We start from the raw sequence: 27,165 nt of genomic DNA, 5'->3' as shown, positions 1-27,165 counted from the left end.
TAATGAGTTTACTAGATATAAAATCAGTTTAGAGAAAAATTATTGTAAGTAATGAGTTTACTAGATACAAAATCAGTTTTCAAAAATCAACTGTAGGGCTTCCCTGGTGGTGCAGTGGTTGAGAGTCCGCCTGCCGATGCAGGGGACGCGGGTTCATGCCCCAGTCTGGGAAGATCCCACATGCTGTGGAGCGGCTGGGCCCGTGAGCCACGGCTGCTGAGCCTGCGCGTCCGGAGCCTGTGCTCCGTGGCAGGAGAGGCCACAACAGTGAGAGGCCCGCATACCGCAAAAAAAAAAATCAACTGTATTTCTTCACATCATCAATAAAGAGTTTGGTAAATAATTATTTAAAAGATATCATTTATATTATCAATAAATAAAATATGTGAGAATAAATCTAACAAAAGCTGTCCAGGACATTTACAGAAAACATTGTAAAATGTTTTTGAAAGACATTAAGGAAGATCTAAATAAATGGAGAAATATACTATGTCCATAGATATGGAAACTCAGTATTATAAAGATGACTATTTTTCCCCCCAATTGATCCATAGATTCAATGCAGTTCCAATCAAAACCCAAACAGGTTGTTTGAAGAACTTGACAAGTTGATACTAAAATTTGTAGAAGAGTAAAGGGCCAAGAGCAGCCAAAATATTCCAGACAAGAATAAGGTGAGGAGATATCAAGTTTTGTTTAAAGCTGTGGTAATTCAAATCATGTTGGCATTGAGATAAACAAAATCACCAGTGAAATAGAGTAGGTAGCTCAGAAACAGATCTGTGAATACATGAAACCCTGGTAGGGCAGATTATTGGGGGAAGGAGGGACTCCAATAAATGGTGCTAAGATAGTTATTTATATGTGAAAAAATATATTGGATTTCTTCCTCACACCATACACAAAAATCATACTAAATGGATTAAAAACATATATGTGAAAGGTGAAATTTTAAAAACTTTTAGGTGAAAATGTATAACCTCATGGTTTCAAGTATAAGGAAGATTCCTTAAAACAACACACATAAACACACAATAATTAACATGAAAAATTGATGAATCCTCATTAAAATGAGTAACTTTTCATCAAAAGACAAAGTGAATGAAAATATAAGCTTCAAACCTATAGAAGATATTTGCAACATGTCTAACCAAAAACAACAGATTTGTTTGAAAAAATATAAAGATCTTCTGAATTAATCAGAAGTACAACCCAACTGAAAAAATGTTGAATATATTTTTGAAATGATACTGACACAACTCCACATCTGGAGGAAAATTAAATTGGACCCCTATTTTATACCATATACAGAAGTAATTGCAGATGGATTAAAGACTTAACTGTGAAAATTAAGCAATAAAATCTTTAAGATAAAATTTAGAGAGAAATACATAGTGTATCACATTTTAATTTAAGCCAAGAAAGAGTTTAAAAAAGAGCATTTATTGCATTAAGAAATAAAAATATCAGAAATCAAGTGGTAGATTAGAAAATAATGTAGAAACAGATAAAGGGTTACTGTGTATAATGCACTGAGAGTTCTTAGGTTGTTCATCTTTCAAATAATTTCTAATTGTAAAATGGGCAAAATGTATGAATGGAAAAGGGTATGAATAGGCAAATTATGTAAGAGCAGATCTGAAAGACCGTTAAATTTTTGAGAATATGCTCAATCACACTAGTAGTTAGGGAAGTGAAAATTAACAATGAAATGTCCACATGCAAAGAACTGTGTACCAGTATATCAATAGAAACATCATTAAAATAGTATGTGTAAAAAAAGCAAGTTGCAGATAATATCTACAGTCCGTAGTATAAAAAATACTCAAAGTAATACTTTTTACTTCTATATGTATGGAAAACTTGAATGTAAATCCATAGAAATATTCTAACAGGACATGTACAAAACTGAGAATGAAATCACTGTTTGTAATTAAAACTCAATAAATAAAAATTAGAGAGTCTACGTGCCAAAAGTTAATAAGAGGACCCATAAATTTCATTTCTTGGTATTTATCCAAGAGAAATGGGACATATGTTTACAAAGAGACTGGCACAAGAACATGCATAGCAGCTAAAACTAGAAAACAGCCCAAGAGAATGGATCAGCAAATTGTAATGATGTTCATACAGTGGAATATGCCCAACAATATAAAGGAGCAAACCACTGCACAGTAACACAGATAAACCTCAAAAATATACTGAGTGAAAGGAGATGAGACACAAGAGTACATTCTGTATGACTCTGGTATCTGAAGTTCTAGAATAGGAAAAATTTCATCTATGGTGATAAAAATCAAACCAGTAGTTGCTTGGGGAGATGAACGGGCATGAGGGAACTTTCTGGGGCAATAAAAATGTATGTCTTGATGAGTGGGTGGGTTATACAGGTATATGCATTTGCCAAAACTGACTGAATTCTGCACTGAAGATCATTGTGTTTCACTGTATATAGATTATACCTTAATTTTTTTTAATGAGGAAAATGACCAGGGAAGATTACTGAAGTGCATTTACCATTTAATGAATGTGAACTTTTTTCTAACATTGGTTTTTTTAATGCTTACATTTAGAGAAGCTGCTCGAGAATGTCGCAGAAAGAAGAAAGAATATGTGAAATGTCTGGAAAATCGAGTTGCAGTCCTGGAAAATCAAAATAAAACTCTAATAGAAGAGTTGAAAACTTTGAAGGATCTTTATTCTAATAAAAGTGTTTGATGCTTAAGAAAGAAAATATTTTTGTGGACTTGCCTAAAAATTAGACGGAATTTCTTTTCTTTTTTAGTGGAGTTTTATGAATTAAAAGGTCAAAAATGAAGCTTTTTATTTAGGCTTTTGCAACTTAAAGATAAATATCTTATGCAAGAGATCTGGTGACAGAGGATAAAGTGGAAAAAGACCTCAAGGAGGTTACTGGCACAACTGGAAACTCTGTAAAAATTAAACATACTCAAGAAACAAGAAATAAACTTTCACAAATTCAAATTTTCTAAATAACAATAGTTGTCATATTCCAAAAATGGCAGATAAGATGAAATTTGATAAATCAGATTTTTAAAAATAAATCAATTTACCCTATAGGTTTGCATTTCTTACCGTTTCCTAAAATTTACCTTTTTCAATTGTGTGTGCGTGCAACTTCTGCCAATAAATTCTAAATTACAAATAGAAAAAAGCTAATATACAACTAAATATATAAACTATGTGTTCTGATTATGTATACTTGCTCTATCATCAGGTCTTAAATGGGTGTTTAAAAGTTTGTTTGTTTATTGAACTTGAGAGGATTTTTGAGACTGGGTTAACTATTTTTGAGGCCTTGTCCTAAAAGGCATCTAAGGTACATGAATGGAGTGTGGTGATTTTTGTAACATTTTTTTTATCAGAATGGAAAGAGAATTGTTTAAAAGTTTGATACTTTTAAATCGTTTGTTTTTTGGTTACTCTGGGAATGGTGATTTTCTACAAATATTTAATAAATTGTTTTTTGATTCTATATTCTGTATGCAGTTAAATATACATTACTTATTCTGTTGTGCTTTAATAGAATGGAATGTTTACAGGCCCTTGAGATGTTAGAGTGTTTTAAAAACCTTCTGAAGATGTATACCAAAGTTTTCCAAGAGGATTTTATAATTGGTTTAATGTAAGGTTTATCAGATTCTAAAATAGTACAGTTACTAAGGCAATTTTATGTGAGAGACTATTTTGTAATGTAGTGAATGGTACATTTATAAGAAATGTGACTGCCAATATATTTTTATAGCTAATCTTTATAAATTCTAAAGTTGAGTTTTTAATGATTATTTTAAATGTTTATATAGTTTGTTAGTAAAAAATATTTTGCATCTCAAAGTATCATTTTTATATTATAGGAAGTAAAGTTTCCAGGTTGGCTAATATTTGAATTGTAAGTTTTGTATGCAGTTTATCCAGAGTTCAAAAATGCTGTCAGCACACCAGTGTTTAACCTCTGTATTCCAATTTGTATACACTTTGAAATTGTACTGCAAAACTATTGTGTGCTTCTTATACAATATGTATCATATTGTTGTCTATGAAATTAAAGGACATTTGATAAAAATTAAGTTTGCCGAATGTAAAATATATTGCTTGATATACGAATGACAAGCTTCCTGATAGCCATTGTGTTAATTATACTAACTATAGTGCATTTCTAGTTTTAAAATGAGGATAAATTTAAAAATCTGGGCTACACTACCTATTTTAAGAAGGGGATATGTTTATATGTTTTGATTCAGTCAGAACCAATTATAACAAACTGAAGATAGCTAAATATTTTGTTCTACAAGTGTTTAGGACATGGTTAAGGAGGCTGTCGTGTAGAAATCTTAACCTAACAGATAAATTTGTGATTAATCCTAGTAAAATTTTTCATTAACGGCATCTTTTAAAATGGGATTTTGTTGACTTGGCAGCAGTTTATGTAAAGAAAGATAAAGTCTGATCACCAGTGGGATTACTTATATCCCTGTCCTGTGTAAAGCCTGAGTCTCAAAATAGTCACCCATTAGGCTAAAGAATATTAGGAGGTATGGGGTCAGTGGATTATATCCAGAGTGTTTTAAAAGATAATATATTGGGTAGGTGTTGTGTTTGGCTCCAGTAGCCTAGCTCTTAGTACCTTAACAACTGGACATCCACACATATATGTAAATTCTCCACAGCCTACACATTGCTGGTATAGGGCCTTGCTCACTAGATAATGTTAACTAGTTTAGCTATATGTAACAGGCATGGGCAAGCCACTGAGGATTCCATAAATGCATACCAAATTATCTTCCTAGATGTTTTTCTAATTTGAATTCAGTGTGGGGCTTATGACACTTTAAAGGTGATTGTGGTACAAACCTGAAATTATTAGACTTCAGAAATTCATCAGACCAAAGAAATTAGTTCCTTAGTTCAATTTACTATTTTAAATAATCAATTCACTAATTTGTTATATCGACGGAAATACATTATTGCCCAGGAACACATCTTGAGCATATAAAATATGATAACCCTTTAATTTTATTGAACAGAGCAGGGGTCCCCAACCCCCAGGCCATGGACCAGTATGGGTCCATGGCCTGTTGGGAACCAGGCCACACAGCAGGAGGTGAGGAGCAGGCCAGCGAGCGAAGCTTCATCCGTATTTCCAGCCACTCCCCATCGCTCACATTACCTCCTGAGCTCCGCCTCCTGTCAGAATCTAGTGTGGCAGCATTAGATTCTCACAGCACAAACCCTAATGTGAACTGCACATGTGAGGGATCTAGTTTGCACGCTCCTTATGAGAATCTAAAGCCTGATGATCTGAGGTGGAGCCGAGGCGGAGATACTAGTGCTGGGGAGTGGCTGCAAATACAGATTATCATTAGCAGAGAGGTTTGACTGCACACAGACCATAATCAATTGCTTGCAGACTCATATCAAAACGGTATCAGTGAGTGGCAAATGAAAACAAGCTCAGGGCTCCCACTGATTCTGCATTATGGTGAGTTGTATAATTATTTCATGTATTACAATGTATTAATAATAGAAATACAGTGCACAATAAATGTAATGTGCTTGAATCATCCCAAAACCATCCCCCCCAGGGTCTGTGGAAAAATTGTCTTCCACGAAACCAGTCCCTGAGGCCAGAAAGGTTGGGGACCACTGGAATAGAGCATAAAGAATGGGCATGTTTTAGAGCTTTGGAAATCTTACCATATACATTTAGTCATTCAGCAGTTATTATATTGAAGTTACTAGTTAAACCTGTGTTTTTCTCCAGTTAAAATGTATTATGCCTTGGACACTACATAATGATTAAGACATAACAATTGTAGATATTTATGCACCCAACATAGGAGCACATCAATACATAAGGGAAATGCTAACAGCCATAAAAGGGGAAATCAACAGTAACACAATAACAGTGGGGGACTTTAACAGCCCACTTACACCAATGGGCAGATCATCCAGACAGAAAATTAATAAGGAAACACAGCCTTAAATGACACACTAGACCAGATGGACTTAACTAGTATCTTCAGGACATTATATCCAAAAGTAGCAGAATACATTTTCTTCTCAAGTGCACACGGAACATTCTCTAGGATAGATCACATCTTGGGTCACAAATCAAGCCTTGGTAAATTTAAGAAAACTGAAATATCAAGCATTGTTTCCAACCACAACACTATGAGATTAGATATCAACTACAGGAAAATAAAGTGAAAAAACACAAACACATAGAGGCTAAGCAATACGCTACTAAGTAACCAAGAGATCACTGAAGAAATCAAAGAGGAAATCGAAAAATACCTAGAAACAAATGACAACGAAAACACACGACCCAAAACCTACAGGATGCAGCAAAAGCAGTTCTAAGAGGGAACTTTATAGCAATTCAATCCTACCTCAAGAAACAAGAAAAATCTCAACCTAACCTGACACCTAAAGCAATTAGAGAAAGAACAAAAAACAAAGCAAAAAAAAAACATCCCCAAAACAAAACAAAAAAAACCCACACAGTTAGTATAGCAGGAAAGGAATCAAAAAGATGAGAGCAGAAATAAGTGAAAAAGAAATGTAGAAAACAACGGCAAAGATCAGTAAAACTAAAAGCTCATTCTTTGAGAAGATAAACTAAGTTGATAAACCATTAGCCAGAATCATCAAGAAAAAAAAGGGAGAAGACTCAAATCAATAAAATTAGAAATGAAAAAGGAGAAGTTACAGGGCTTCCCTGGTGGCGCAGTGGTTGAGAGTCCGCCTGCCGATGCAGGGGACACGGGTTCGTGCCCCGGTCCGGGAAGATCCCACATGCCACGGAGCAGCTGCACCCGTGAGCCACGGCCACTGAGCCTGCGCGTCTGGAGCCTGTGCTCCGCAACGGGAGAGGCCACAATAGTGAGAGGCCCACGTACCGCAAAAAAAAAATTAAAAATTTTCCAACAGGGGGCTTCCCTGGTGGCGCAGTGGTTGAGAGTCCACCTGCCGATGCAGGGGACACGGGTTCGTGCCCCGGTCCAGGAAGATCCCACATGCCGCGGAGCAGCTAGGCCCATGAGCCATGACCACTAAGCCTGCGCATCCGGACCCTGTGCTCTGCAACCGGAGAGGCCACAACAGTGAGATGCCCACATACCACAAAAAAAAAAAAAAAAAATCTTCCAACAAACAAAAGCCCAGGGCCAGATGGCTTCACAGGAGAAGTCTGTTAAACATTTAGAGAAGAGCTAACACCGATGCTTCTCAACCTCTTCCAAAAAACTGCAGACAGGAAAACTCCCAAACTCATTCTATGAGGTCACCATCACCTTGATACCAAAACCAGACAAAGATACTACAGAAAAAGAAAATTACAGACCAATATCACTGATGAACACAGATGCAAAAATCCTCAACAAAATACTAGCAAACAGAATCCAACAACACAGTAAAAGGATCATACACCATGATCAAGTGGGATTTATCCCAGGGATGTAAGGATTCTTCAATATATGCAAATCAATTAATGTGATACACCATATTAACAAATTGAAGGAGAAAAACCATATGATAATCTCAAAAGATGCAGAAAAAGCTTTCAACAAAATTCAACACGCATTTATGATAAAAACTCCAGAAAGTTGGCATAGAGGGAACCTACCTCAACATAATAAAGGCCATATATGACAAACCGACAGCAAACATTATTCTCAATGGTAAAAAAACTGAAAGCAAGTCATCTAAGATCAGGAAGAGGACAAGGATGTCCACTCTCACTGCTATTATTCAACATAGTTTTGGAACTCCTAGCCACAGAAATCAGAAGAAGAAGAAATAAAAGGAATCCAAATTGGAAAAGAAGAAGTAAAACTGTCACTGTTTGCAGATGACATGATACTATACACAGAAAATCCTAAAGATGCCACCAGAAAACTACTACAGCTAATCAATGAATTTAGTAAAGTCACAGGATACAAAATTAATACACAGAAATCTCTTGAATTCCTATACACTAACAACAAAAAAAAATCAGAAAGAGAAATTAAGGAAACAATCCCATTTACCACTGCAACAAAAAGAATAAAATACATAGGAATATACCTAACTAATGAGGCAAAGGACCTGTATGCAGAAAACTGTAAGACACTGATGAAAAATATCAAAGATGACACAAACAGATGGAGAGATATATCATGTTCTTGGAGTGGAAGAATCAATACTGTGAAAATGACTATACTACCCAAAGCAATCTACAGATTCACTGCAATCCCTATCGAATTACCAATGGCATTTTTCACAGAACTAGAACAAAAATTTTTACAATTTGTATGGAAACACAGAAGACCCTGAATAGCCAAAGCAATCTTGAGAAAGAAAAATGGAGCTGAAGGAATCAGGCTCTCTGACTTCAGACTATACTGCAAAGCTACAGTGATCAAGACAGTATGGTACTGGCACAAAAACAGAAATATAGATCAATGGAACTGGATAGAAAAGCTGAGAGATAAACCCAAGCATCTACGGTGACCTAATATATGAAAAAGGAGGCAAGAATATACAATGGAGAAAAGACAATCTCTTCAATAAGTGGTGCTGGGAAAACTGGACAGCTACATGTAAAAGAATGAAATTAGAATGCTCCCTAACACCATACACAAAAATAAACTCAAAATGGATTAAAAGACCTAAATGTAAGGCCAGACACGATAAAACTCTTAGAAGAAAACATGGGGACTTCCTTGGTGGCACAGTGGTTAAGAATCCGCCTGCCAATGCAAGGGACACGGGTTTGAGCCCTGGTCCGGGAAGATCCCACATGCTGCAGAGAAACTAAGCCCATGTGCCAAAACTACAGAGCCTCTGCTCTAGAGCCCACAAGCCACAACTGCTGAAGCCCACACGCATAAAGCCCGTGCTCCACAACAAGAGAAGCCACTGCAATGAGAAGGCCAAACACCGCAAAGAGTAGCCCCTGCTCACTACAACTAGAGAAAGCCTGCGCGCAGCAGTGAAGACCCAACACAGCCAAAAATAAATAAATTATTTTTTTTTAAAAAGAAGAAAACATAGAACACTATTTGACATAAATTGCAGCAAGATCCTTTTTGACCCACCACCTAGAGTAATGAAAATAAAAACAAAAATAAATAAATGGGACCTAATTAAACTTAAAAGCTTTTGCACAGCAAAGGAAACCATAAACAAGATGAAAAGACAACTCTCAGAAAGGGCGAAAATATTTGCAAATGAATCAAACGACAAAGGATTAATCTCTAAAATATACAAGCAGCTCATGCAGCTCAATACCAAAAACTCAAACAACCCAATCGAAAGATGGGCAGAAGACCTAAATAGACATTTCTCCAAAGAAGACACATAGATGGCCAAGAGGCACATGAAAAGATGCTCAACATCACTGATTATTTAAAAAAATGCAAAACAAAACTACAATTAGGTATCACCTCACATCATCAGTAAGTCTACAAACAATAAATGCTGGAGTGGGTGTGGAGAAAAGGGAATCCTCTGGCCCTGTAGATGGGAATGTAAATTGATACAGCCACTATGGAGAACAGTATAGAGGGTGCTTAAAAATCTAAAAACAATTACCATATGACCCAGCAATCCCTCAGGGCATATACCCTGAGAAAACCAAAATTCAAAAAGACACATGCACCCCAATGTTCATTGCAGCTCTATTTACAATAGCCAGGACATGGAAATAACCTAAATGTCCATCGAAAGACGAATAGATTAAAAAAAAGTGGTACATACATACAATGGAATATTACTCGGCCATAAGAAGGAATGAAATTGGGTCATTTGCAGAGACATGGACAGACCTAGAGACTGTCATACAGAGTGAAGTAAGTCAGAGAGAGAAAAACAAATATTGTATATTAATGCATATATGTGGAATGTAGAAAAATGGTACAGATGAACCAGTTTGCAAGGCAGAAATAGAGACACAGATGTAGAGAACAAATGTATGGACACCAAGGGGGGAAGGGGGTGGTGAATTGGGAGATTGGGATTAACATTTATACACTAATACAGGGGTCCCCAACCCCTGGGTCATGGACCAGTACCGATCTGCAGCCTGTTAGGAACTGGGCCACACAGCAGGAGGTGAGCAGTCGGTGAGCGAGCAAACCTTCATCTGCCGCTCCCCACTGTGCACATTACCGCCTGAACCATCCCCCCTGCCCTGTGGAAAAATTGTCTTCCACGAAATCGGTCCCTGGTGCCAGAAAGGTTGGGGACTGCTGCACTGATATGTATAAAATAGATAACTAATGAGAACCTGCTGTATAGCATAGGGAACTCCACTTCGCTGTACAATAAAAACTAACACAACATTGTAAAACAACTATACCCCAATTAAAAACAAAAAACAGAACCACGATGAGGTATCATCTCACACCGGTCAGAATGGCCATCATCAAAAAATCTACAAACAATAAACGCTGGAGAGGGCACTTCCCTGGTGGCGCAGTGGTTAAGAATTCACCTGCCAATGCAGGGGACATGGGTTCGGCCCCTGGTCCAGGAAGATCCCACATGCCGCGGAGCAACTAAGCCCGTGTGTCACAACTACTGAGCCTGCACTCTAGAGCCCACGAGCCACACTACTGAGCCCCCGTGCCACAACTACTGAAGCCTGTGTGCCTAGAGCCCATGCTCTGCAACAAGAGAAGCCACCTCAATGAGAAGCCCACGCACCGCAACAAAGAGTAGCCCCCGCTGGAGCCAACTAGAGAAAGCCTGTAGGCAGCAACAAAGACCCAATGCAGCCATAAATAAATATATAAAAATTTAAAAAGAAAACAATAAATGCTGGAGAGGGTGTGGAGAAAAGGGAACCCTCTGGCACCGTTTGTGGGAATGTAAATTGATACAGCCACTATGGAGAACAGTATGGAGGTTCCTTCCTTAAAAAACTAAAAACAGAACTACCATATGACCCAGCAATCCCACTACTGGGCATATACCCTGAGAAAACCATTATTCAAAAAGATACATGTACCCCAATGTTCACTGCAGCTCTATTTACAATAGTCAGGACATGCAAACAACATTAATGTCCATCAACAGATGAATGGATGAAGAAGATGTGGTACATATATACAATGGAATATTACTAAGCCATAAAAAGTAACAAAATTGGGTCATTTGTAGTGATGTGGATGAACCTAGAATCAGTCATACGGAGTGAAGTAAGTCAGAAAGAGAAAAACAAATACTGTATATTAACGCATATATATGGAATCTAGAAAAATGGTACTGATGAACCTATTTGCAGGGCTGGAAAAGAGACACAGATGTAGAGAATGGACTTGCAGACATGGGAGTGTGGGGAAGGGGAGGGTGGGACAAACTGAGAGAGCAGCAGTGACATATATACACTACTGTGTGTAAAATAGCTAGTGGGAAGGTGCTGTATATAGCACAGGGAGCTCAGCTCGGTGCTCTGTGATGACCTAGAGCGGTGGGATGCAGGAGGTGAGAGGGAGGCTCAAGAGGGAGGGGATATCGTATCCATATAGCTGATTCACTTTGTTGTACAGCAGAAACTAACCCAACATTGTAAAGTAATTATACTCCAATAAAAAAATATGTATTATAGGGCTTCCCTGGTGGCGCAGTGGTTGAGAGTCCGCCTGCTGATGCAGGGGACACGGGTTCGTGCCCCGGTCCGGGAAGATCCCACGTGCCGCGGAGCGGCTGTGTCCATGAGCCTTGGCCGCTGGGCCTGCGCGTCCAGAGCCTGTGCTCCGCAGTGGGAGGGACCGCAACAGTGAGAGGCCCGAGTACCACCCAAAAAAAAAAAAATTAAATAATTAAATAAAGTAACAACAGATATTTTAAAAAATGTATTATGCTTTGGAATATAAAGTTGTCGTAAATGCAGTTCAAATTCCCAGAAAAGATGCTGAAATGATATAAAGTGAGTGAATTTGACCAGGGACTTGATAGCTAAGTTAAAGGAAAAGTCACAGGTTATAGTGAAATGAAATAATGTCAAAGTATACCACAATCTAATTGCAGTAATCATATAACATTATTTACTCTGTTATACAAAGTAGGTTTTTATTTTTAATAAATACTGCTTGTTTTTTTGCTATAAAACAAAGTAAAGGAACACTTATATCAAGGTTGTAGAATTCAGGAGGCCACTCTAGGGAGTGTTTGGCAAGTCTTTTTTTTTTTTTTTAATCAAACCCTCATCCCTTGCACTGGAAGGGTGGAGTCTTAACCATTGGACCGCCAGGGAAGTCCCTGGCAGAAGTCTTTGAGGGAGTCAGTTGGAGGAGGTTTAGGCCATTTAACTTTTTTTTTTTTTAAGAGAGATTCTGATAACTCAATCCCCTTTTATCAGTGTAAATTTCTTTATAGCAAACATAGATAGGCATTAGAGGCCAAGTCTTTGCCCTTTCATGGTTGAAATCCTTTTCCTCAAAATTGACTGGATATATTTAATAGTTTGCTGCCTTCAATAAGTATATATGTTTTTAACTTAGGTAAATATTTGTCAATTTAATTTATTATAAAATCTAGGGTTGGACTTCCCTTGTGGCACAGTGTTTAAGAATCTACCTGCCAATACAGGGGACATGGGTTCGAGCCCTGGTCCGGGAACATTCCACATGCCACAGAGCAACTAAGCCTGTGTGCCACAGCTACTAAGCCTGCGCTCTAGAGCCTGCGAGCCACAACTACTAAGCCCACGTTCTGCAACTACTGAAGCCCATGCGCTCTAGGGCTCACGTGCCACAACTACTGAGCCCGCGTGCTGCAACTACTGAAGCCCACAAGCTTAGAGCCTGTGCTCCGCAACAAGAGAAGCCACTGCAATGAGAAGCCCATGCACCGCAACGAAGAGTAGCCCCTGTTCACCACAACTAGAGAAAGCCCGCACTCAGCAATGAAGACCCAGTGCAGCCAGAAAAAGAAAAATCTAGGGTTACCTATGTACATAACATACACAGCCTTACTGTTTCCTTAATATCTACTATTTATTGAGTATCTACTATGCATAAGAAACTGTAAAAGTAATGACATTCATTCATTCAGCAAATATTTATCGAAGGCCTTTTATATGCCAAGCATTACTAGGAGGAGTGACAAGGCAGACTTATATCTCTTGTGGAACTTGGATATTAATGTCATCCTGTGAGATTGGTACTTACCTAAAGTTATATGAGTATTAATAACTAGGGATCTCAGATATAAACCTAACCTCTAACCATTCAATATGAAATAGTAGCACATCCCCGCCCAACACACTCCTTTATCAAACGTGAAGGGGAGACTCTGTCTCTTTCGTGCTTTTCTGTATCCCCACAGTCTAGGGCAGTGCTCACCTGGTTTAAAGGAGTGCTCTATAATGTTTGTTAAAATGAATGATGGTCTGGGGTTCAAACTCACTAAGGCACAGAGAGGTTTGATACTTTGCCTAAGGTTAAATGGTAAATAACAAAACTAGGGTTCGGACCTAGGTCTGATCAACTCCAAAGTTTGTGGTCTTAGCCACCAGAGTGTACCTTCTGTCTTGCATGTGTTACAAAGTCTGAAAAGCTTTTTTCATTGAATCCTTCTGCACTCAACATCAAAGGTTTAAGAAGTTCTATTTAGGGCTTCCCTGGTGGCGCAGTGGTTGAGAGTCCGCCTACCGATGCAGGGGACACGGGTTCGTGCCCCAGTCCGGGAAGATTCCACATGCCGCGGAGCGGCTGGGCCCGTGAGCCATGGCTGCTGAGCCTGCGCATCTGGAGCCTGTGCTCCGCAGCGGGAGAGGCCACAACAGTGAGAGGCCCGCGTACCGCAAAAAAAAAAAAAAAAAAAAAAAGTCCTATTTAAATGTGTCCACTAGATGGCAACCTCCATTTCAAAATCACGGAAGTTTTACAAACTTTTTAAAATAAATATATAGAAAACTACAGAAGTTAACATATCAAATCCTGTACATGCACAATCCATAATTAATAACTGTTAACATTTTGTTGCCTTTATTTCAGATCATTTTCTGAAGAGGAAGGATGTACAGATAAATTCCTCACCTTTCTTTCCCTAGTCCAATTTCCCTCCCTGATGGAAACCACTATCATGAATTTAGGATGGAACCAGTCCATGTTTTTATATTTATTGTATGAATACATAAATAACACATATCAGACTGTAGTACCTTTTTTACAAGCTTATAAATGGTACCTTAATTCAGACCAAAGAAAATTTAGGATTTTAGCTATGGTAACAATACTTTGTTTTAGAAAAAACCTGAGCATCAGAGCATTATTTTTTCCAACTGACAACTCTTAGAATTTAATATCACATCTGGAAAAAATGCTTGCCAAAAAATTTTTTTAAATTAATAAACACTCATCAATCCAAAAGATAAGAAAGGAGAGAAAAGAAACAGGCAGGACAAATTGCCCAAAATAAAATTATAGAAATCTATGTGTATTAGTAATGATAATAAATAAAAATGCACTGGATATTAGTTAAATATTAAAAATTGTCACATTGGATTAGAAAACAAAATCCAGCTATATGTTGTTTATATAAGGGGTAAATCTAAAATATAAGGACACAGCAAGGTTGAAAGTAAAGGCATGGAAGAAGTTATACCAGCCAAATATTAGCCAAAAGAAAGCATCAGTATAGCTATATTTATATTGAACAAAATAGACTTTAAAGGAAAAAATTATTACTTGGGACAAAGATGGTCACTATAAAATGAAAAAAGATTTAACTCACTTGGAAGATAAAACACATCTAAACTTGGATACACCCAATAATACAGGATCAAGATGTTAAGCAAAATGCAGAAATATAATGAGAAAGAAAAATTCACAATCTTAGTAGAATTTAGCATACCTCTCTCATAATTGATACAAAAAGCAGGAAAATCATCAGTACAAAGACTTGAACAATAAAAAAACTTGACCTAACATACTAAATTTCATCAACTGTAAGCCACCGCTGATTGTAAAGCAAGCTATATCTTAAGTACCACTAAGAAAGAAAAGCCACTGCCAGTTAAACTACGCCATGCCATGGATGGCCAGATGCATACTGATTTCAGAGATGTTTAAATGTGAAAAACAGACATCTTTTAATCAGTGAAATTTGATGTAGAAAATACAACTGTAAATAACACATAAGAGTATTTATGAAAATAGAACCATATAATTTGGGCAGTAAAGTCTCAACAAATTTTCAAAGGACTGGTTTTATCCAGACTATGTTCCATTGATCTATGTGTGTCTCTCCTTTCACCAAAACCACACTGTCTTGATTGCTGTAGCTTCATAGTAAGTCTTGAAATCAGGTGGTATGAATTCTTCAAGTTTTATTTTTTATTTTTCCCCTAAAATTGTTTTGGCCATTCCAGTTTCTTTGCTTTTCTATATGAATTTTAGAATCAGCTGGTCTGTATCTATAAAAGAAGATCCTGCTGGGATTTTGACTGGGGTTGTGTTAAAACTATACACAGATCAACTGGGGAAGAACTGACATTTAACAATATTCATCCAATTCATAAACACAATATATTTCCACTTATTTAGTGTTTGATTTTTTTCTTCAGTGTTTTGTAGTTTTTGGCAGAGACCATGCACATATTTTGTTAGATTTATACCTAATTACTACTTCTTTTTCTTTTTTCTTATAGGTATTTTAAATGTTTAAATTTCAGTTTCCAACTGTTGGCTAATATATAAAAAGAGGAATTTTGTCCTGTAACCTTATTATAAATTGACTTATAAGTTTGAGGAGTTTTTAAAATAGATTTTCTTGGGGGGGAGGGGTTCTATTGAGATAGTGGCATTTGTGAATAGAGACAGCTTTATATCTTTCTTTAAAGTCTGTATGCCTTTAGTTTTTTAATAAATTTATTTTATTTATTTATTTTTGGCTGTGTTGGGTCTTCATTGCTGCACGTGGGCTTTCTCTAGTTGCAGCAAGCAGGGGCTACTCTTCGTTGTGGTGTGCAGGCTTCTCATTGTCTTCTCTTGTTGCGGAGCATGGGCTATATAGGCACATGGGTTTCAGTAGTTGTGGCACATGGGCTCAGTAGTTGTGGCTCGCAGGCTCTAGAGCACAGACTCAGTAGCTGTGGCGCACGGGCTTAGTTGCTCTGTGGCATGTGGGATCTTCCCGGACCAGGGCTCAAACCCGTGTCCCCTGCATCGGCAGGCGGATTCTTAACCACTGCGCCACCAGGGAAGCCCTGTATGCCTTTATCTTGCTTTACTGTACTGCCTAGGATTTCTAGTATAATGTTAAAGAGAATTGGAAAGAGTGGACTTTTTTTTTCTTTGCTGCACCGTGCAGCTTGTGGGATCTTAGTTCCCCAACCAGGGATTGAACCCAGGCCCTGGCAGTGAAAGCGCCAAGTCCTAACCATGGACTGCCAGGGAATTCCCACCACTGCTTTTCAACATCATACTGTTAAGTCCTAATGCAATAAGATAAGAAAAGGAATTAAAGGTATACAGATTGAGAAGGAAGAAATAAAATCGTCTTTGTTCACAGATGATATGTTAATCTATTAGAAAATCCAAAAGATTTGACAAAGAAACTCCTGGAACTAATAAGTGATTACAGCAGGGTTGCAGGATACAAGGTTAATATACAAGAGTCAATCTCATTAGAATATACCAGCAATGAACAACTGGAATTTGAAATTAAAAATACAATACTTTTTACGTTAGCACCCCCCAAAATGAAATACTTAGGTATAAATCTAACAAAATATGTACAAGATCTATATGAGGAAAATTACAAAACTGATAAAAGAAATCAAACAAGAACTAAATAAATGGACAGGTATTCCATGTTAATGGATAGAAAAACAACACTGTCAGGATGGCAGTTCTTCCAACTTGTTCTACAGATTCAATACAAGCCCAATCAAAATCCCAGCAAGTTATTTTGTGGACATCAACAAACTGCTTCTAAAGGTTATACACAGTGAAAAAAGACTCAGAATAGACAACACAATATTGAAGGAGAAGGACAAACCTGGAGAGCTGACAGTACCTGACTTCAAGACATACCATAGTGGGACTTCCCTGGTGGTCCAGTGGTTAAGACACCACACTTCCACTGCAGGGGCCACAGGTTCGACCCCTGGTCAGGGAACTACGATCCCACATGCCGAGTGGCCAAAAAGAAAAAAAACAGTTAAGAAAAAAGACATAACACAGAGCTACAGTAATCAAGACAGGGTGATATTCGCAAAAGAACAGACAAATAGATCAATGGAACAGTACAGAGAGGCCAGAAATAGACCCACAGGGATACAGTCAACTGATCTTCAACAAAGGAGCAAAGGCAATACAATGGAGCAAAGACAGTATTTTAAATAAGTGGTGCTGGAACAACTGGACATTCACATTAAAAAAAAAAAAAGAATCTAGACACAGACTTTATATCCTCCACAAAAATTAACTCAAAATGGACCACAGACCTAAATGTAAAACACAAAAGTATAAAACTCTTAGAAGATAACATAGGAGAAAATCTAAATGACCTTGGGTTTGTCGATGACTCCAAAAGTATGATCCATAAAAAAAAGAATTGATAAATTGGACTTCATTAAAACTAAAAGTTTCTGCTCTGTGAAAGACAAAGAAAAAGGCAAGCCACAGACTGGGAGAAAATATTTGCAAAAGACATATCTAATAGAGGACTGTTATCCAAAAAATACAAAGAGCTCTTAAAACTCAACAATAAGAACCTGATTAAAAGATGGGCCAGGGCTTCCCTGGTGGCGCAGTGGTTGGGGGTCCGCCTGCCAATGCGGGGGACGCGGGTTCATGCCCAGGTCCGGGAGGATCCAGCGTGCCGCGGAGCAGCTGGGCCCGTGAGCCATGGCCGCTGAGCCTGCGCGTCCGGAGCCTGTGTTCCGCGATGGGGGAGGCCGCAACGGTGAGAGACCCGCATACAGCAAAAAAAAAAAAACAACAAAAAGATGGGCCAAAGACCTTAACAGACATCTCATCAATAAGATATATAGATAGCAAATAAACATGTGAAAAGATGATCCACATCGTGTCTTCAGGGAGATGCAAATTAAAACAATGAGATACCACTAATACACCCATTAGAATAGCCAAAACCCAAAACATTTGTAACACCAAATGCTCATGAACAACATGAACTCTCAGTCATTGCTACTGGGAATGCAAAAGTGGTGCAGACACTTTGGAAGACAGTTTGGCAATTTCGTACAAAACTAAACATACTCTTTTTTTTTTTTTTTTTTTTTGCAGTACGCGGGCCTCTCACTGTCGTGGGCTCTCCCGTTGTGGAGCACAGGCTCCGGACGCGCAGGCTCAGCGGCCATGGCTCACGGGCCCAGCCGCTCCGCGGCATGTGGGATCTTCCCGGACCAGGGCACAAACCCGTGTCCCCTGCATCGGCAGGCGGACTCTCAACCACTGCGCCACGAGGGAAGCCCTAAACATACTCTTATCATATGATCCAGCAATTGCACTGTTTGGTATTTGCCAAAGGAGCTGAAAACTTATGTTTACCCAAAAACCTGCACCCAGATGTTTACAGCAAATTTATTCATAACTGCCAAAACTTGGAAGCAACCAAGATGTGCTTCAATAGGTGAACGGATGAACTGTGGTATATCCAGATAATGGAATATTATTGATCACAAAAAAGAAATGAGCTCTTAAGCCATGAAAGGACATGGAGGGGGACTTCCCTGGTGGTCCAGTGGTAAAGAATCCTCCTTCCAATGCAGGGTTCGATCCCTGGTCGGGGAACTAAGATCCCACATGCTGGGCTTCCCTGGTGGCACAGTGGTTGAGAGTCTGCCTGCCGATGCAGGGGACACGGGTTCGTGCCCCGGTCTGGGAAGACCCCACATGCCGCGGAGCGGCTGGGCCCGTGAGCCATGGCCACTGAGCCTGCGCGTCCGGAGCCTGTGCTCCACAACGGGAGAGGCCACAACAGTGAGAGACCCGCGTGCCGCAAAAAATAATAATAATAATAAAAAAAAATAAGATCCCACATGCTGCGGGGCAACTAAGCCCGCACACCACAACTACTGAGCTCACGTGCCTCAACAATAGAGCCCACGTGCTGCAAACTACAGAGCCCAGGCACTCTGGAACCCGCACGCCACAACTAGAGGGAGAAAAAAAACCACACCACAACTAGAGAAAAGCCCGAGCGCCACAACGAAGACCCCGCGTGCCGCAACTAAGACCCGACACAGCCAAAAAAATAAATAAATAAATATTAAAACAAGAAAAGACATGGAGAATGTTAAATGCATATTACTAAGTAAAAGAAACCAATCTGCAAAGGCTACATACTGTAGGTATGTATTATACGGTATTCTGAAAAAGACAAAACTATGGAAACAGTAAAAGATGAGTGGCTGCATTAATGAAATGCATAACATAAAGATAAACACATAAAAGACCTAAGTAGGTAATATATGAAAAGATATTCAAATACTCAAACTCATTTAGAGTCAGGAAAATGCAGATTGAAACCATGAGTTCTCAATTCATACCAACAAGATTCGTAAAAAATTAAAAAGCATCGATGATAATATAAATAATGGGAACGTTTACGTGCTGCCAGTTGGACAGTATGTTGTTATAACATTTCAGAAAACTATTTGGCATTATTTAGAGAAGGTGATGGTGTATATTCTGTAAGAGTCAGCAGTCCTAACCTGGTATATAGTCCAGAGAAACTCCTGCTCACATCCATAATAGTATCAGTTGTAAGAGCAAAACTCTGGAAACAGTTCAAATGTTCATCAGTAATAGATTCCAATGTAGATAAATACATCATGGCATATTCACACCATGCACATGGTAAAAATAAATGAGTTACAGTTATAAATAACCACATGAATGAATGCTGAGCACGCAATACTGAATGAAACAAAACTAGCTGCAAAAGAAAATGAACTGCATGATTCAACTGATATAAAGTTTAAAAACAGGCAAAACTAAACATGCTGTCCAATATGGTAACCACTGGCTACAGGGCTAACATGACTGAGGAACTAAATTTTAATTTAATTTAAATTTAAACTTAAATTGTCACCTGTCACTAGTGACCACCATACTGTACAGTCAGGTTTATAAAGAGAATCAATGGAATACTAAGTACAAAATTCAGAATATTGGTTTTTTCTAAGGGAAAGGGAAAGGGACAGGGACAGGTACACGGGGGATTTCCAAAGTAACAATGATGTTCTTTTTCTTAAATAGGTATCCTTATATTGTTTTTATTCTTTAATCTGTACATAAACTGTACTATAAACATTCCTTCAAAAGGATTAAATATTTAACAAAACAAAAATAGTGAATGAGGTTGTGGGTACACAGAAGTTTATTTTGTTGTTATTATTTAAAGTCTACATAATAAAATATTTTTATTAAAAAGATTTCTAGGTAAGACAGGAATAAAGATACAGACCTACTAGAGAACGGACTTGAGGACACGGGGAGGGGGAAGGGTAAGCTGGGACGAAGTGAGAGAGTGGCATGGACTTATATACACTACCAAACGTAAGGTAGATAGCTAGTGGGAAGCAGCCGCGTAGCACAGGGAGATCAGCTCGGTGCTTTGTGACGGCCTGGAGGGGTGGGATAGGGAGGGTGGGAGTGAGGGAGACGCAAGAGGGAAGAGGTATGGGAACATATGTATATGTATAACTGATTCACTTTGTTATAAAGCAGAAACTAACACACCATTGTAAAGCAATTATACCCCAAAAAGATGTTTAAAAAACACAACAACAAAAAAACCCTAAAAGGGTCCTTTCATGGCTTAAGATATAAATCTCGAGACGTTGAGCTCAAGACCCTGAACTAAAAATCAGGACGCAAGTTCTGAAAAATAGTAATTTCTACCATCTACTTAGGTTCTTTCCTCTCTTAAGGTTTGCTCCCATGAGTTAGGTATCGGATCCCCCTTTTCAGCTGAAAAAAATAGAGCCTGAGAGAGGTTAAATCAAGTCACATACCTCTTCTTTCATTTTTGTTTACTCATTTGTTAGACGTCCGTATTTGCACATATTTGTTTGCCATTCACTGAATACTTGGGGGCACATTTATTGACTATCCACATATTTATCAGACATCCAGTAAATTTATTGTTCATCCACTATCCAAAAAAAAGATTTCTAGCACTAACTCAAGTGGAGCAAGGGACAACCAACAAGAATAAAATCTCCCCTAACTCCAGACCCAATCAACCCTACCATCCTACATCCCCCCCCACACCCTACCCCAGGCCCCAGGCTCAGCACTAATGCCCTCATCCTCCTTCAAAGATAAGAGAAACAAGATGCATTATCTACTGCTATGTTACAAATTATTCCAAAACTTAGCAGCTTAAAACAACAAAATTTTGTTATCTCACAATTTCTGTGGGTCAAGAATTTTGAGTGTGGCTTGGGGGATGTCTCTGGCTTCAGGCCTCTCATGAGGTTGCATTTAAGATCTTAGCCAGAACTGTGGTCTCATCTGAAGGTTTGACCTGGGAAAGATCTGCTTCCTAGCTCACTCATGTGGTGTGGTTTGCTTCTTCATAGGCCGTTAGATCTACTATGACTGTAAGCTACTCCATAGGGCCATAGGGCCATAGGGCAGCTCATAATATGGCAGCCGACTTCCCTCAGAGCAAGAGAGCTAGAGAAAATGTTCAAGACAAGTCACAATCTTTTTATAATCTAGTCTTGGAAGGGATAGCCCATCCCCTCTGCCACCATCTGTTTGCTACAAGCGTGTCACTAAATCTAGCCAACTTAGAGTTGCCAACTTAGGGGAGGGGGCTAACAAAGGGTATGAATACCAGAAGACAAGGCTAATTAAAGGCCATCGTGGTGGCTGCCTACCACACCAGAGAATATGTCTGCGGACTGGAGTGATCCCACAAAACAAGGAAGTAGCAATGCAGGAGAGAAGAGTGAAGACCTAGAGAAGGCAGAGGAAATCCAGGCCTAGGACCTTTGCATGTACCGGTCCACTGCATTTTTCATTGCTCTTTCATGACTTGGCTGCATGCACCTGTTTTTGATCAGGATGTGGAAAAGAAATCTGTTGAATGTCTGTCATCTGCCACAGCAAGACCAGTCATCTTGCCCTGCTTACAATGCCATCCCCAATCTGATCACATCCCTCCCCCACAGAAACACACCCCAACTGTGTCTCCCCCCTTTCAAGTATCATCTTTCACTCAACTATTTGGGGAAAAGTCAATTTGTTTCCTGTTCTGCTCCTGGGTTAGGTCAGTTCATGCTGCAACTTGTTTATCCAACACCACCTGCTTCCCTCCCACTGATTTCAGCTCAGCCCAGGAGCTTCTGTTCTCTTTCCACTTGTTACCACCTGTAAGGCTCAACTAATAGGCTCCTTTGATTTAATGCAGCCAACCATGACAAACTAGGAGGATGATATGAGCACAGCGCTGTCCTTTTGCTGACCCCTACTTTCATTCCCCACCATGTGACCAGCCTCCCAGACTACCACAAGCCCACACTGTGCCCTTGTTACTGAAGGAGTCAGGTTAACTGAGGAAACCTTTAGCACAGCTCAAGATAGCAATGATAAAACAATTTAAAACCAAACATTACACATCATTGTTCTTAAAAACCATGGGTCAACCCACCACAGTGAAACTCTCACAGATACCTTTTTGGCTTGGGCCTGGCCTTCTGCCATGTTGGTGGGCGGCCTACCTCTTTCCTCTCTCTCCTCCTTTGCACACTGAAAAATTTCTCTTCATTATGCTGAGCATACTTATACCCCTAAGTACAAAGCAGGGTCCAAGCCTACTACTGCGTATCCAAAACCATAGTAAATGGTTCTGCTAAAGGGAAGAAGGGTCATACACAATCCTGGACTCCAAAAAGAATCAAATCAAATACAAAACCAGGAAGAAGCCTTAAACTTACTTTTTTCTCTTATATATCCTGATCAAAAATTTTAAGGCATGGTTTCTCTCTTCAGTCTCTGAAAGATAACAGAAAACAGTAAAAAAAAAAAAAAAAAAAAAAAAAAAAACCCCCAAAAACTAAAATTATACATTGTATTATTATTACTACGGTGGTTAATTTTATGTGTCAATTTGATAGGGCTAAGGGACGCCCAGATCACTGGTAAAATATTATTTCTGGGTGTGTCTGTGAGGGTGTTTCTGAAGGAGATTACCATTTGAACTAGTAGACTGAGTAAAGAAGACCTGCCGTCACCAATGTTGGATGGGTATCATTCACTCCAATCCACTGAGGGCCCAGACAGAACAAAAAGGTGCACCAAGGGCAATTTCTCCTTTCTTCTTGAGTTGGGACATCCATCTTTCCTGCCCTCCCACATCAGAGCTCCTGGTTCTCCGGGCTTTCGTTTGGGACTGAATTATACCACTGGTTTTCCAGCTTGCAGAGGGCATATCATGAGACTTCTCGGCCTCCATAATTGGGAGAGCCAATTCCCATAAATAATCTCCTCTTATATATCTCTATATATCCTATCGGTTCTGTTTCTCTGGAGAAACACAAATACATATCCATACCTTTGCTTAGTCTGTCTTCACTACATCTCCTTCCTCTTCTTGATCTTCCCCCTCTACCTAGGTCCAGCTCACATTCCCCTCCTGCAGGGAGCCTTCCCAGACTGCCACAGCCCACACCAATCCCTTGTGTCTGAATTCATATTAGGCTTGGGTGTCATGGCTTCCTTCTTTGTTCTCCAAGTGAATTACCCCTGATTTTCTCTTCTAGCCAAGTTATAAAGTTCTCTGGGTCAGAGGGCCAGGTCTTAACACACCTCCCATGATATGATACTTATTTTGGTGTATGGTACGTAGTATGAGGTTAATACCTACGTGTTCAGTGGATCGATTAACTGGAGCCACTTCTCTGTGCTCTTTTCCCACAGTGTTTGTAATGTCAAGGGGCATCTTGGGGGTTCTGATGGTGCAAGGAATAATGTACCTCTCAGGCTGGGGACTGGGTGTGTGTGTGTGTGTGTGTGACGGGGTGTGTGTGTGTGTGTGTGTGTGTGTGTGTGTGTGTGTGTGTGTGTGTGTGTGTGTGTGTGTGTGTGTGTGTGTGTGTGTGTGTGTGTGTGTGTGTGTGTGTGTGTGTTTGGGGTGGGTGCAGTGACCTTTAGTCAGGCTTTGTCCTCAACTTCCAGGCAGGTTCTTAAATTCTGGGGTGGAGGGGGTGCGCTTGGAGGCATGAACCCGCGCCCCCTGTAGTGGAAGCATGGAGTCTTAACCACTGGACCACCAGGGATGTCCCTGCAGGTCCTTACATTTGATTTAATCAGCTCACCCTGAGGTGACCAGTCGAAGGTAAACTACTACAGAACAATTAATGATGAGATCAATGTGCATTACAGAAATTGGGCTCCCCCAACGCCCACATTGTCTCAAATCCCAACCTCTACACTTGCTTTGCCTTCTGCTTTACGTCTCCCTTCCCCAGCTTACTCACTTCAACTTAGGTGCTCTTACTTCAGGAAGCCTTCCTGGCCTTGAAGTCTGAGCTGCTCCAGAGGTTCCAGCAGCTCCCCTCTCACCACAACAGTCCTACTGTACCATCTAAGTGTGTAGATCTGGCTCAGGAAGGTCTCGCCAGTTAGCGAATCCCCAGATCCTGGCTGAGGGCGAGACATTTCATTGGTCGCGTAACCAGAACACCGGCTGAGGCCTTGACTCATCCGGGCACTTCCGCAGCCTCACAGGCCTCAGCCCCCATCAAAACCCCTCGCCTACTTCGGTTGTGTGACGTCGCCCCCCACCCCGCCCCCTGCACCTAGCCAGCCGCACAGCTCCCGCGTCGCCCACCTCGCCCACCTCCTCTTCCGGGCTGCTCAGGCCGAGGGCGCACAGGCTCGCCGGCTGGGGGAAGGGGGCAGGGGGGCGGGCAGGAAATGCCTGCCGCCATCTTGCCCACCAGGAGTTCCGACATGGGGCTGGGACTCCTGAGCGCAGCGCTGTTGTTTCTGGGGGGCGCTCTCATATGCTCAGAACACTACCCACTCTCTGAAAGGAGTGGGCATGCCTCCTCGTGGGAACAGGCCGGAGGTCGGAGGCGGCCTGAAGCCATGAGTGGGAGGCCCAGGGCGCAGGAGACCCAGGCCCCGGAAGAGGAAGGGTTGAACGCAAAAGGCAGTATCTGTTCGTTCTTCTCTTTGGACAGTCGTCCTTGCCTTTTCCCCACTTAAGTAGTATTTGAATTTGGGGCCCTCCTTTTCTGTTTTTCCAGCTGCCTTTAACTAAAAATTTACGGATCCAAGCAGCCCGATTTTAATGACTATAGTAGTAGTACTAATAGTAAAAATGCGATACACTTCTGCGTCTGTATATGTGCCTCAGAACATTCTGGGCTTTGTCATTCCCATTTTACAGACTAATAATTCATTGGAATTCAAAGATGAAAGGGCTGTTAGGTGACTTTTTCATACTACAGTTAAGAAGAATTAACCCAACAAGTTAAATGGCAAGTATTAGAACTTGTAGCTCTTGGTTGACCAGTCCCAGGCTCTTTTAGTGGCCGTTTCACACGGGGGAAAAATACGATACCTGGCCAGAGAAACTTGCCTCATGGTTATACTTCTCAGGAGAAGAGTTTTAAAATGGATGAATTGTGCTGATTTAATGTCTTTCTATTTGTGAGTAAGCAATTAAGGCATGTTTGTCTTAGCTCTCTAAGATCTTTTTTCAAAATATGGGCATGGCTTAGGTATCTAGCTTGCTTTATGCGTTTTTTAAATAGGGATTTCAAATATTACATTAACGTGTTAAGATTATAAAGTAATACATATAATAATATGTTCAGTCCAAATAATGTATCATTTTTATTTTTAGATTGTGGAACAGCACCACTTGCAAATATGTTCCAGGGGTCTCGGATTGTAGGGGGCACAGAAGCTCAAATTGGCGCATGGCCATGGCTAGTTAGCCTACAGATTCAATCTGGCAGATATCGTGTTCATGTATGTGCGGGAAGCTTAGTGAAAAATAGATGGGTCCTCACGGCTGCCCACTGCACTAATAAGGACACTAGGTATGTATTCAGAACAGAACTCTTATTTTATGCTCTTGGGGGATATTTTGAAGTGGCGGAGGACCACTTGACTTCAGCCATGTTCAGTTAAGCGATATGTTTCCAAGTAGCCATAATGCCTTATACTGAATAGTACACTGAATATTTGTTGAAATAAATCCCTTAAGTCAGAGGTCAACAAACGTCTTCTGTAAAGACAGTAAATATTTTAGGCTTTGCAGGCCATACTCAACTCTGTCACAGTAGAACCAGAGTGGTCATAGATGATACATCACTGAATGAGTGTGCTGTGATCCAATAAAACTATTTATGAACACTGAAATCTGAACAAAATCCTATTTTGTCATTTTGGGTTTTCCCCAACCATTTAAAAGTGTAAAAAACATTCTTTGTTTATGGGCTATATTAAAATAGGAGACAGGCCAGATTTGGCCTGTGGGTTGTAGTTTGTTGGACCTTACTTTAAATAATAAATAGCATTTCTTTTAGCTTTAAAAATTACTGTATTGTAATCATGTATTTGTCTTTCTCACCATTAGATCATGGTGAGACAAGTCCATGAAGACAAGGACTACATGTTTTATTTTGTATTTCTGGTACTAATACAGGAGTTGGCCTGCTTTACAGGAGACATAATAAATATTTATTGAGTCTATGGATGATGTCAGTCTTGGAGAAATAGATTTACCACAGTTGTAATAGAACTTTATGACCCTCCTAACATTTAAAATGAAGCTCTAAGATAAATACTGTGGAAAACCGTGGTACCTGTCATACAGTCTCTCTTTAGTCTCTAATTTTTATGAGCTATCTGGGAGAAGAATGAAAAGTCTCTAAGAAAAACTAACAACAACTTCAAAATTCAACTGAGGGTAACTGGCCTGATGGGGTTCCTAAGGTTTTAATCTTTTAATCTGTTTACCACATTTAAAAAACATGCATTTCAGTTCCATAAGTTGGCCTCTTGAGGACTAGAGATCAGAAAAATGGGAAGCTATTGAGGTATAAACCCAAGGGTATAGAAAAAGATGTAGAAAACAGCTTCAGAGTTAGAAATCAATTCTGGTCTTTCAGGTGTGGGTGTCTTACAACTCTTTCCTAAAATGCTGTCTTTAAAA

The 27,165-nt window shown here is 39.7% G+C and overlaps 2 protein-coding genes and 1 long non-coding RNA gene across 13 annotated transcripts in view; 2 read left to right on the top strand and 1 right to left on the bottom strand.

The window, feature by feature from the left end:
* ATF1 (activating transcription factor 1) overlaps window positions 1–4,114 on the top strand; it is a 54,740-nt gene extending 50,626 nt beyond the window's left edge. For 8 of the 10 annotated variants that reach the window (XM_019934441.3, XM_019934445.3, XM_019934439.3 and 5 more), the window contains one exon: window positions 2,574–4,113. In XM_019934441.3, coding sequence (XP_019790000.1) covers window positions 2,574–2,718 — 145 coding nt within the window. In that variant the 3' untranslated portion in view covers window positions 2,719–4,113. Of the gene's footprint in view, window positions 1–554; window positions 675–2,573 lie in introns of all 10 variants that reach the window. The other 2 variants (XR_002176230.3, XM_073788690.1) reach the window with 2 other exon arrangements.
* Window positions 1–24,704, bottom strand: part of LOC141275878 (uncharacterized) — a 101,771-nt gene extending 77,067 nt beyond the window's left edge. For both annotated transcript variants that reach the window (XR_012324408.1, XR_012324407.1), the window contains exons 1-2: window positions 24,473–24,704; window positions 22,931–22,988 (exon numbers count right to left, since the gene is read on the bottom strand). This is a non-coding gene — a long non-coding RNA (uncharacterized lncRNA). The remainder of the gene's footprint in view (window positions 1–22,930; window positions 22,989–24,472) is intronic.
* A 152-nt stretch (window positions 24,705–24,856) lies between these two features.
* The window catches only part of TMPRSS12 (transmembrane serine protease 12), a 37,257-nt gene continuing 34,948 nt past the window's right edge, over window positions 24,857–27,165 (top strand). Inside the window, exons 1-2 of the mRNA XM_073789292.1 lie at window positions 24,857–25,149; window positions 25,849–26,047. Coding sequence (XP_073645393.1) covers window positions 24,912–25,149; window positions 25,849–26,047 — 437 coding nt within the window. The 5' untranslated portion in view covers window positions 24,857–24,911. The remainder of the gene's footprint in view (window positions 25,150–25,848; window positions 26,048–27,165) is intronic.

Source organism: Tursiops truncatus, chromosome 11, assembly GCF_011762595.2.
Source record: "Tursiops truncatus isolate mTurTru1 chromosome 11, mTurTru1.mat.Y, whole genome shotgun sequence".
Classification (NCBI taxonomy): Eukaryota; Metazoa; Chordata; class Mammalia; order Artiodactyla; family Delphinidae; genus Tursiops; species Tursiops truncatus.
The sequence above is the reverse complement of the archived record's forward strand: the minus strand, read 5'-3'. Positions and strand labels throughout refer to the sequence as shown.